This window comes from Poromitra crassiceps (genome assembly GCF_964638095.1).
Source record: "Poromitra crassiceps genome assembly, chromosome: 3".
NCBI classification, from domain to species: Eukaryota; Metazoa; Chordata; class Actinopteri; order Beryciformes; family Melamphaidae; genus Poromitra; species Poromitra crassiceps.
In genome coordinates this window covers 55,537,971-55,548,908 of record NC_139625.1, presented here as the reverse complement: position 1 = coordinate 55,548,908, position 10,938 = coordinate 55,537,971, and the positions used below count along the sequence as shown (strand labels likewise).

Sequence of the window (10,938 nt, the reverse complement as noted above, 5' to 3'; positions counted from 1 at the left end):
CGCGTGAGGGGAGGGAATCCCTCCAGCATCTGACGCTCCTTACCAAGGAAACCCACACGCGCTCTCTGACGCAACTGCCCATTTTAGGAAACATGCGTCAATGGACCATACCAAGTCAAGACACCCAGTGAACTGGACAGCAGCTGGAACTGGACGTCCTTAACGACAAATAATTCTCCAGAGAGAGGCTTATTGTGACTCTGACTAGATGTGTACTAATCGGTTAGTGTCCGCTGGACAAACGCTCGTTACCACGGGGCGGTTCTTTTGCGCTACCTTTACCGAAAACGGCCCCTCTGTGGACGAGGTGGCAACGCCCAGACGTGACGTGAGCCGTGTCGTTGGCGTTGAAAAGCGGTTGCAGTTTCTTCATAGTGCCATTGAAGTGAGTCATCTCTAGGAAGTGCGGTAACGAGGAAAAGAAAAAAGTTAGAACTGTTCCGTGAACAGCCGATAGCAGCGATAAAGTCAGTTAGAAGGCAAGAGGAAAATCTTCTGTAGACTAAGCTCGACTTTAAAGCGAATGTGACTCACCTACAGGCTCACTCGTCTCAGCTGGATTTGACTACTGACTTTAGGCTGAAGTTTACGCACCTGAACGGATCTATAGTGTAGTCTATAGGTAGCCACAAGTAGCCTACCTGGCGGCTCAAGAACAATAGCCTACAAGTATAATATAAAAATAGGGCTATCGAAGTAACACCCAAGGCAGTATTTATTCTGGCAACAGTTGTAAGGATGTTCTACTGATGAGCGTAACTGCACTTTGCCAACACTTCTTGGATATCCAAAATTAACAACAAGGATTTCACTGCGACTTTTTTTTATTCGCTGCGAGGATTTTTATTTTATTTTTTCTTTAAAGGCTTCAAAGCTCCAAATCGTCGTATTGAAATATTCCTCTCTCCTGGATCATGTACCAGGACTACTCCGGGAACTACGACACGTCGTCCCGCGGCAGCAGCACCTCTCCGCCCCAGCCAGAGTCCTTCACAAGCGGCAGCAGCACGATCGGCAGTCCGATCTCTACCTCAAGTTACCAGGTAAGAGACTGCGAGAGAACACGGAGCCACCCGGGTCTAAAAAACGGCGCTGTGCGTGACATTCACACTGCCTGACATATTCGCAATTATTTCAGTCTATACAACAGTAGAGAGCTGTAAGCCTTTTGGTTTGTCCTAGATTTATTTGTTTATCATGCGAACACGCATTTGTACACTATTTTAGGAATTCACCACTCCAGTTTGCTTCGGACAAATAGCCTACAGATTAACCCATTGAGCATTGACACAGATTACAACGGTGACTCAACAGATGTGAGCCCTATCCACACATGGATTTGACTAGGAATATGAACGCATATCACAGTATGATGTTTATTCATTACGCGCGCTGATATATCAATTTTACGCACTGGCTGATGAAATGGCGAAGACGCGCTCCTTTTGCTCACAGGAAAAACCTGTAGCCTATTCACAGGCCAAGTTTGATTATGAAACAGATAATTAGTTTGCAACGTGGTGCAGTCAGCATTTCAGACCTCTTAAAGCTCGTGTTGTGTTTATACTTGCCTACTGAGCTCGGGTTGAATTGGTTTGATATCGTTACGCATTATGTTGACGTTTAGCAGAGAACGGATCCAGAGCCGTGTATGGGATAACGTGCAGAGACATTGACATGGGACATGCATGTGCACACGCACAGATGTTGATTTGAACGGGTTTTGGTGCGGGAGACGCAGACGCGTCTCTCATACACCCTCGGGGTCGGGGACCTTCAACCATTTGAGCCTGGGATTTCATTTCCACATGTCGGTTCACGTAGCCTATACAGTAGGCTAGCTAGGCTACCTACCCCCTTTATCTGTGTTCCGTTTCCCATTCACTCACAACCAATAAGCTGAAGACGATTTTATGATTGTTGGGTATCTGGCGCCCGTGCATGGCACCATGCTGGGATCGGATTTTACGCACAAACGAGAGGCTACCACGTGCCATAAATGCAACAAGCAATGTGCGGACATGCACAAGGAAGCACCGGCGCTCATGCCTTGCTCTGAGCCCATGTTTAGGGGTTATACTCATCATAAGCCTATTTAAGGCAATTTTAATAAAGGATAACGTCCGTCAAAGGCATGTTGTGTTGCAAATACACGTTCCAGATCCGTTATGATCCATCATGGCAGATACCTCTGTTGGTACAGGATGATTATAACACGGTAGTTACGGAGTCAGATTGGAGTATGCTTTTAGATGTGCCTCATTTCGCACATGGCACATTTCCTCCAGTGGGAAGCGCACCGAGACGGGGAGCGCAGCGCTGCACTCCCCGTCAAACAGTTTGATAGTCAAAGCTATGTTTTAACAGCCATCCATTGAATGCATGGCCCTGCTTTCATCACGGGGGGGGGGGGTCATCTAGGCTACCGATGTATGGTTAAAATGAGAGCGATATCATAGCTTACTGCAACAATGGCTGCAACTTAAAGTAAAGATGACGCCCCTATGAATCCGGGAAGAGGCCAGCTGTTGCGCAGTGACTTCTATGGAAAAAGCCTTATCAAGCACACACGCAACACGGTAAACGACTTTGGCTCATATGACTCCACCTCCCTATAATCACATCTTGGCTGCCTGTTGCCTATTACAGCGGACCTGTAGTTTCATAAGCTCTTGGGCAACATGGAGAGTGGATTTTTCCCCCAGACTGACTTGTGAGATGTTTTGGCCGGGGACACTGCATGTCTTCCTGTGCAAGTGCTGAACAGTGCCAAGCCAGTCAGAGAGAGAGAGAAACGTTTTTATTCTGATAAATAAACCACAGCGAAAATGAAAAGAGCACATTAAAGATTTGTTTATGTTTCAGCCAATAAATTAATATTTTAGCTTTAAATAGGCCTACCCTGCAGGAACACACCACATTATGTTTTAGCATATATAGGCCTATTTATGATTCCACGTAATTTTAATACCATTGTTGATGTTCTGCAAACCAAACCACACCAATATATTTGCAAATTATGTATTTTGTTTGTTTGTTTGTTTCCCCCAAAAGTGACCAATTCTGACTCTTTTATTTTGAAGGCGAACTGGAATTCCCGTCTCATTCTGGCTAAACGTCTGGCTTGATAACAGCTACAGCTGGCTGCTTCCCACTTCTTTACTGGAACTGACCGCGTTACGCATGTGGTTAACAAATCCCATACACAATGACTCACCAGACAAACAAAGTAGTCCTAACAGTAGACTACCGGGATATCCGTCGGAAAGTCGGGAATAAGGCGACAGGGACGTGCGTAAATTACGTACACGGGCACCCGCGTCTCCCAGCGCGTCTGCTTCTCCACTCCAGACAGATGAAGTAACCCTAACCTGTTGAAACTTGTTCATTAGTCTAGAGAACAGTGCTCAGGGGGGGGCAAAGTGGTTAATTTAACTAATTTACTGAAATGTATGAAGATGATCGTCCTTTACCATAATAACCTTATTTCAGCCTCACCTTGTTTCCCCCCTACAATGTCAACACTTGTACAAATCAATGCTAAATCAACAACTAGCTATAACAAATATTTGCATATGGGCATCCTAGCTCTGTCTTTCTACTTTGGGGGGCTATCACATGAAAAAGTTGGAGAAACCCTGCATTACAGCCATTAGTTTCTTAATGGACAACAGGACATCAAAAGTATATATTTTTTGTCTCCTGCTTTTTTTGTCTCCTGCTTACTGTAGTGTAGTGGAGATGCAGTGGACACCTTGCTTGGGCTTTCCCACATGATTCACAGCTGAGCAGCAGTGACTGTGTCACTGTTCCGCTCCAGGGGTTACATCTGTAAAACGAGACAGTGTTTTGCCTATGTGGATTGAATCATTACTATAAGCTTAAAATCTGGAAAATGTGTTCATTTGATAGGGGCGTGTGCCGGTGTGATTGTGTCGTTAGAGAAATGAGTAGGGCTGAACGATATGCAAAAAAATTCATATGACAGATATTGCTATTGCAATATTAGTGACACTTTCTACCTTTATCAACAATTGCAGCTCCTGCAATTTAGATATTGCACTTGGCCATATTGCGATTTCGATAATATTGAAATTAATTGTGCAGCCCTAGAAATTAAGCAAAAATGGAAACTCCTCTAAAACGCTGCTGCCATCCCACTTTTGAATGTATGATCTATCGCCTCTCACAATTCTCTCTGTCCTCCTCCCTCATTCTCTGCCTTCCAGAAGTACAGGGTGGACATGCCCGGCTCCAACAGTGCCTTCATCCCCACCATCAATGCCATCACGACGAGCCAAGACCTGCAGTGGATGGTGCAGCCCACCGTCATCACCTCCATGTCCAACCCCTACTCGCGCTCCCACCCTTACAGCCACCACCTGGCCAACGGCCCGGGGTTGCTAGGGCACAACACACTGGCCCGGCCCGGCGTCATCCGCTCCATCGGGGACACCAGGGGGCGACGCAAGCGGGATGAACAGGTGAGCAATTGGGGGTGATTTTTTTTCCCAAAGGGGAAAATGGTATTTAATTTAAAATGACATGGCTTCTCATAAATGAGCATCTGTGCCTGATGACATTGTAGGAAAGTAGTCTTCACTTCACAATGTCTTTTCAATATGTTTCTACTGTATGCAAAGCAAGGCGTCTTATTCTTTACATTGGAAGTAATTGAGGGCAAAAGTAGAATTAGAAGCAAAACATAGGCTAATTTTGTTTATATAATCATGCCAAGGCTGTCATAGCAGAACCATGCTCTCTGAATACTTGTTATTCTGCTCACAGCCATCCAGTAGTAGCCAGGTCTTGTTTATACTCCTCTGCTCCACTTCATATTGATCAAAGTGTGTGCGTGCGTGCATGTGCGCATGTATGTGTGTGACCAACAACTCACCTGGTGTGTTCCTCCACTCCTAGCTGAGCCCAGAGGAGGAAGAGAAACGGAGAGTGAGGCGTGAGAGGAATAAGTTGGCCGCGGCCAAGTGCCGCAACCGCAGACGCGAGCTCACAGAGATGCTGCAAGGGGTGAGTGGAAACGCCGCCCGCATCTTCATCGACAAACAGACCGCAGATCAGTGCATATGGTGGGACATCTTGTTCCTCATTATGCAGCATTCACACTGCTAGATAACACTGCACCAAAATCACAAGAATCTGGAGATATCTTCTGGATCGAACATGGAGATTTTTTTATATGCTTTATGTCAGGCCATATTTGCCTCATATAGTTTACTCTGTCCAGATGCATCTAATGTTATACAAATTAAATAAAATATCCGAATATGCCCTCATATGTGGACTCAGTATTTGGATAGAATATGAAATCTGTGGCATATCATCACTGTGACACCAGAAATGTGATGTGTGTAGCATTCAAATTATGGCATGAGTCACAGTATCAAAGTAGTCCCAGTCTGAAGATACTGTAAGATGCTCCAGATATGACATTTTACAATGCCATGATCGGAGAGTATCCAACATGGATTTCATCATATGGGTCATAGTTCGAAATATCCGGGCAAAACCAACATCAGATTCTGGGATATTTTGTGCAGTTTAATAGACAGAGTTTGGGATTCTATGCATGTGTCAGATTAGATGTCCACCTGTACAGCAGACAGAGAAATGTCAAACAAACAGAATTTATTTTGTGAGTTGGACTTGCTATTGTATGCAATTATTGCAAATATCACTCAAAAATGTAACGGTCTCTTCCTTGGCCCATGCTACACCATGCTACACCCTGCTACACCATGCTACAGTATGCTACACCATGCTGCACCCTGCTACACCCTGCTACACCATGCTACACCCTGCTACACCATGCTACACCCTGCTACACCCTGCAACACCCTGCACCAAGTCTAATGAAAATCGGCCCAGTAGTTTTTCTGTAATCCTGCTAACAGACAGACAGACAGACAGACAGACAGACAGACAGACAGACAGACAGAAAGACAGACAGCACAGAAAACATAACCTCCTTGTTGGAGGTAATAATAATTGTAAAGCAGTTTGCTAGAGAGAGAACACAGTACATGGGAGGAGAAACGATATCCATACTTGTTCATAAGCCTGACTTGATTGCAGGCTAGTGATGGGTGAATGAACTCCACACCTACTAAATTTACAACCCCGTGTTACTGGTTTGACTCTCGCTGCGTCTCGGAGTGCGAAGTCTCGCTGAAAGATGACGGTCCGATGAAAAGCTTTTTGTCTGGAGCAGCTGTAGACAGAGGTAGGACTGTCTCGCAAACCCTGCCTGGCAGACAGTAGCCATCTAAATGGATTAATTAGCTCAATTACAGTGAGGTTGAGCTTGTCGGGCCGAAAACCCAAGGAAAGGAATGTGCTGTAGGCAGCTGTCTCTATGAATGCAGGACATTTTGTAAAGGGGCAAATTTCTCCTCCTCTCCACATACAGACATGCCATGCATGCGTGCGCACATACACACACACACACACACACACACACACACACACACACACACACACACACACACACACACACACACACACACATTGCTTCCAGGGAAAAAACGCCCTTCCGTCTTCACACGTCTGTTTGCTAAAAGTCCAAATAAGGAAGCTTTCCAACTAGGTGAAAGAGCGATCGATCTGCAGCTTGATTGACTGATATCATTCCTTAATGTTTTACTCCTAAGTTTCATGTTGAACACCTCCTCCCTTGGCTCATTGTTGCCAACTTCCTCATACCTTTGCCCCTGAGTCAAAGTTCTCAGACAGCATGTCAGCTATTATCATTGTGTGTCTGCCTGACAGTCTGTCTAGGACCAGGACTGGGTTTTTTTCTGCCTTTGTCTTCTGGGGCTCGTGATGACACACTGTTAGAGGTTAGGGGCATTGGTTTTATGTTAGATCTCGTATCTCTACGAGACAAAATACAATGTATAGTCACACAAAATACAATGTAGTCACACAAAATACAATGTATAGTCACACAAAATACAATGTATAGTCACAGTCCCCAGACAAAACTTTGAGCAAGACCCATATGCATCCAGAAGCCTTAAAGATGACAAGTTGTAGCAGTGTAAATGGGCAATGGCAAATGCTTGATTTCATGTGCTGATTGTAGAATTTGTACTGCTTTCTTTGTTAACTTCTCTACCATGTCTGCTCTGCTGAGGAAACAGTGCCCTCTTTTGGTGCTTTAAGGGAATAGTTGTACTGTCTGACCACCTGATGGTGAAAGCAACTGTTGATGTTTTGTTAATATAACTGTCGATTATTCAATCATGTTTAGTTTTTAGATTATTTTTGTGTGGCTATGATGAACTTATCTTGACATTTTTCTCACAGAATTAGTCATACAAACGGTTGATTCAGATAACCTGCTCATACTTGTGTGCGTGCGTGCAGGAGACTGAGCAACTGGAGGAGGAGAAAGCGGATCTACAGAAGGAAATCGAGACCCTGCAGAAAGAGAAGGACAAGCTGGAGTTCATGCTGGTCGCCCATAATCCCGTTTGCAAGCTACCTGCCGAGGAGCGCCACCAGGGTGGGCACCAACACCCCCACCACCAGCAGCATTGCGCCCCCCTCCCCCTCACCATGCGCTCCAACATGGCCGCCCGGGGCAACGCGCACAACCCAGTGGTGGTGAAGCAAGAGCCGGAGGAAGACCAGGACGACAAGCGGCAGCGCTCCGTCATCAAGCCCATCTGCCTGGGCGGTGGCGTGGGCGTGTACTGCGACGGAGACAGCCTCAACACGCCAGTGGTGGGGGCGTCCACGCCGGCGTCCACCCCCAGCGCCCCCAGCCTCATCTTCACCTACCCCAGCATTCTGGAGCCCGAGAGCCCCTCGCCCTCCTCCGAGTCCTGCTCCAAAGCCCACCGGCGCAGCAGCAGCAGCGGAGACCAATCCTCAGACTCCCTCAATTCCCCCACCCTCCTGGCTCTCTGAGCGGCCACGGGTGGTAACACTTTGGCCGATGGCAAAGCTTAAAAGAGCGACTGCGTGCCCCCGCCCTCTCCCCCGCCCACACCTCCACCCTAGTGTCTTTAAAAGACCCAAGAGCACATTCAAGAGTCCAGACCAAGCTGACCATGTGAGATCTGTTTGCCTCGCACAGGGAGACCCCACAAGGGCTACGCCGCTTGTTTCTTCTTGTTCCGCTTCAGTGTACTTTTTTCTTTTGATATGTACGAGTGTGCACGCCAACCTGACAAGTGTCGTCCCTTCTCCATTTCAACTGCTTGAGTGTCAACTTGTTTACTGAACAGATGCTTTTGAAGTAAGAGGTGCCTCGATCAGGGGGCAATTGTGCTTTGAGGCAACGAGACAACCAGAGAGCGAGTTCAATATATTTTTTGAAAACAATGCTAGAAAGCCATGTGGACAACACTTGCACTCTGCCAAGATCAATCAACAAATCACTAAACGAGGTCAGCATTTTTCCGGAATTTCTGGAGAGAGATGCAGACAATGAGCAAAGACTTGCTCTCATCTTTTTAGATTTGTCCTTCATATGCCAGAAACGTGGACCTTGATTCTGGGATCGCTACAAAGAGTGTGCTCCTAAACCATTTTGACGTTATTTCCATCTCTTTAATTGTATTTATGGACTGTGTTGATACATTTTACAAAGTGTTTTGTTGATACATTGTCCTCTCCTTAACTGCCTGTAGAAAAGCAACATTGTTCGCCACAAGGTGAAGCAGGAATCCTCAGTGTTGCAAAGGATACGAGCCAATTTTGAGTCAATGCCTAGTTCCTCAATACTCTATACCTTCTATTTTGCCATAGCATTGACGGCTTGACTTTACAGTAGTATTGATGTGCGTTTCCTCAGTGATCTTGTACCTGAACTTTACAATGTTTAAGACAAAGTGTATGTGATTTACATTGATGTCAGGGATATCTCTCTAATGTGTAGTAGAACCCCATCCTTAAGCGTATTGCAGGAACGCTGGCCGACGTTACGGTCTAGCAAAAGGGTTGCAGTGGAGTGTGGAGGGAAGAAATTAAATTTTGTCATGTCGGAAAAGTCTCTTTTCGCCTTGACATTTCAAAGACATTCTGCCAACATAGAAATTTTAACTAAACCCTCCTTAGCTGGATTCTGTAGTAGTCCTCAGATTTTATTTTGCTTGCTCTACATTCTCCAAATAAGGGTCTTTACCCTTTTCAACATTGCCTCTCAAGGCAGGTCAGGTTTCAAAAGCCAAAAAGGGTTGTATATTACACATGTAATCCTGTAATCTGTTAGATTACACCTGTAATCCGTTAGTCTTTGTGTGAAGGAGAAGTTTTGCTCAACTTTTGAAAAAGCCACTGTGGTCTAGACTGCCGCCATCTGGCAATGATGTCAACCCTGTTTATAACTTTGTTTGTAAATCTGTCAGTTTTAGTAAAGAAACAATGTTAAATTCAACTCAAATGTGCTGATTTATGGGCATATGAACATACTGTATGCCAGCATCCTAGGTACTTGGTAGAAACTTTGTCACTAGTGGAAGCCTTACTGGCTTTGAAACAAGGGCCAGGCATGGAAACTAACATTTTTGACCATTGGAAAGAAGACTCTCTACAGCTGGCCTGAGATGAAAGAGGGGACACCTTGAGAAGATGTAATATTTCTGAAGTTCTATGAAGCACTTCTTTTTCATGATGTTGTGTGTGCATCTTAAAGGGACGAGGGGTTTAAATACCATGCACTGAGAAGGATAGAACAGCGATATTTGGGGCTTATTTGTTTACTTCAAACATTCCTTATAAGGTCAGGGGTCAAGGGGTCATATTCTTTGCTATAACCCTCTTTTTTTTTACCCCCGGAATAGAAGATGGGGTCAGAAGACTTTTGTTGTGCTGGATGCAGCAAATGGACTTTGCAAACGCTGCTGTTGTTTCAAATGAACATGTCACGTATTTATCTTTTGATGATGTTAACGTCACTGGTTATGACATTGTGCGGATGTGACGGGGAAACACCGGTCCTGCATTGATGGCATAAGACATAAGATGATATCCAAAAACATTGTCGTGGGCAAATCTGATTATGTCTATGTAAAAAAGAAAATCTGGACCCCTAGAAACACATAGGAAAGCCATTGACTGTAGATCTTCTACTGTATGTCATCGACTGTCTGTCACCTGTTTTCAACTACTATTACTTATTTTCCAAATGCTTTAACTGTTTAAATTAGTCAAAATGAATAAAAACAGCAATATGTATAGGAGTGTTTGTTAATTTAAATCAATAAAAATAAACATTTTCATCTTGGAATAGCCCTATTTTGTTAATGAGAATGTCATGTTTATTGCACATACATAAAACAGTAATTCAGTTGTACTGCATCCTGGTGGCTTACCTGGTAACACGTGTAGAGACTCAGTCCAAATGAAGGCAAAATGCCCCCAAAAGAATCTAAAAACAAACAAGAGTTTTACCAAACAAAGATGCCAGCACATTAGATGCTGGAGGTGTCAAAATGGAATCAGTGATATGATATGAACAAATGACAAAGCTGGTCAGTATACTGTTGCTTACAGATTTGATTTGATGGAATCCTGAAGATGATTCATCACATTTCTCTTTTTCTTGGTTTGGCATTTCCGGCAGAACCACCTTCGCATTTTTGTCTGCAGAATCTGAAATGTCATCTCGCAAACAGCGCACACTTATTACGTAAGGCATATCCAAATAGACAGGAGGGCAGGGCTTCACTGTTTTTGTTTAAACGACTTGTCTTTAAGTAGAAAATCGACAAGCTGCTTGTCACTCAGAAGGAGGGATGTTGTGATGTGGGGCTTTAACTTATGGAGACAGATCCAGTGAGCTGGACTCACAGCGAGGGTGAGAATATCCAGCTCAACATTGTGACCATGGAAAGTGCTGAATGAAACCTGAGGGACATACATGGATATGCTTGTCCAGCTTGGGAGGAAAAGATCTGTCAGATCATCCAA

At 44.7% G+C, this 10,938-nt stretch overlaps 1 protein-coding gene across 2 annotated transcripts; it reads left to right on the top strand.

Annotated features, from left to right (window-relative positions):
• Window positions 1-400: 400 nt before the first annotated feature.
• fosl2 (FOS like 2, AP-1 transcription factor subunit) lies at window positions 401-10,245 on the top strand. Of its 2 annotated transcripts, XM_083634071.1 has the most exons (5): window positions 406-525; window positions 623-1,043; window positions 4,230-4,484; window positions 4,921-5,028; window positions 7,387-10,245. In XM_083634071.1, exons 2-5 carry the CDS (start codon window positions 915-917, stop codon window positions 7,930-7,932), a joined length of 1,038 nt encoding a protein of 345 aa, XP_083490197.1. In that variant the 5' UTR covers window positions 406-525; window positions 623-914; the 3' UTR covers window positions 7,933-10,245. The 2 variants fall into 2 exon arrangements, with proteins under 2 accessions (XP_083490196.1, XP_083490197.1); XM_083634070.1 differs by having other exon boundaries at window positions 401-1,043.
• The last annotated feature ends 693 nt before the right edge of the window (window positions 10,246-10,938 follow it).

Bases quoted from the DNA above. Each gene is read 5' to 3' on its own strand.
- fosl2 (XM_083634070.1), top strand. From the start codon at position 915: ATGTACCAGGACTACTCCGGGAACTACGACACGTCGTCCCGCGGCAGC. The intron at 1,044-4,229 runs GTAAGAGACTGC...TCTGCCTTCCAG, and splicing joins TCTCTACCTCAAGTTACCAG to AAGTACAGGGTGGACATGCC. The intron at 5,029-7,386 runs GTGAGTGGAAAC...GCGTGCGTGCAG, and splicing joins TCACAGAGATGCTGCAAGGG to GAGACTGAGCAACTGGAGGA.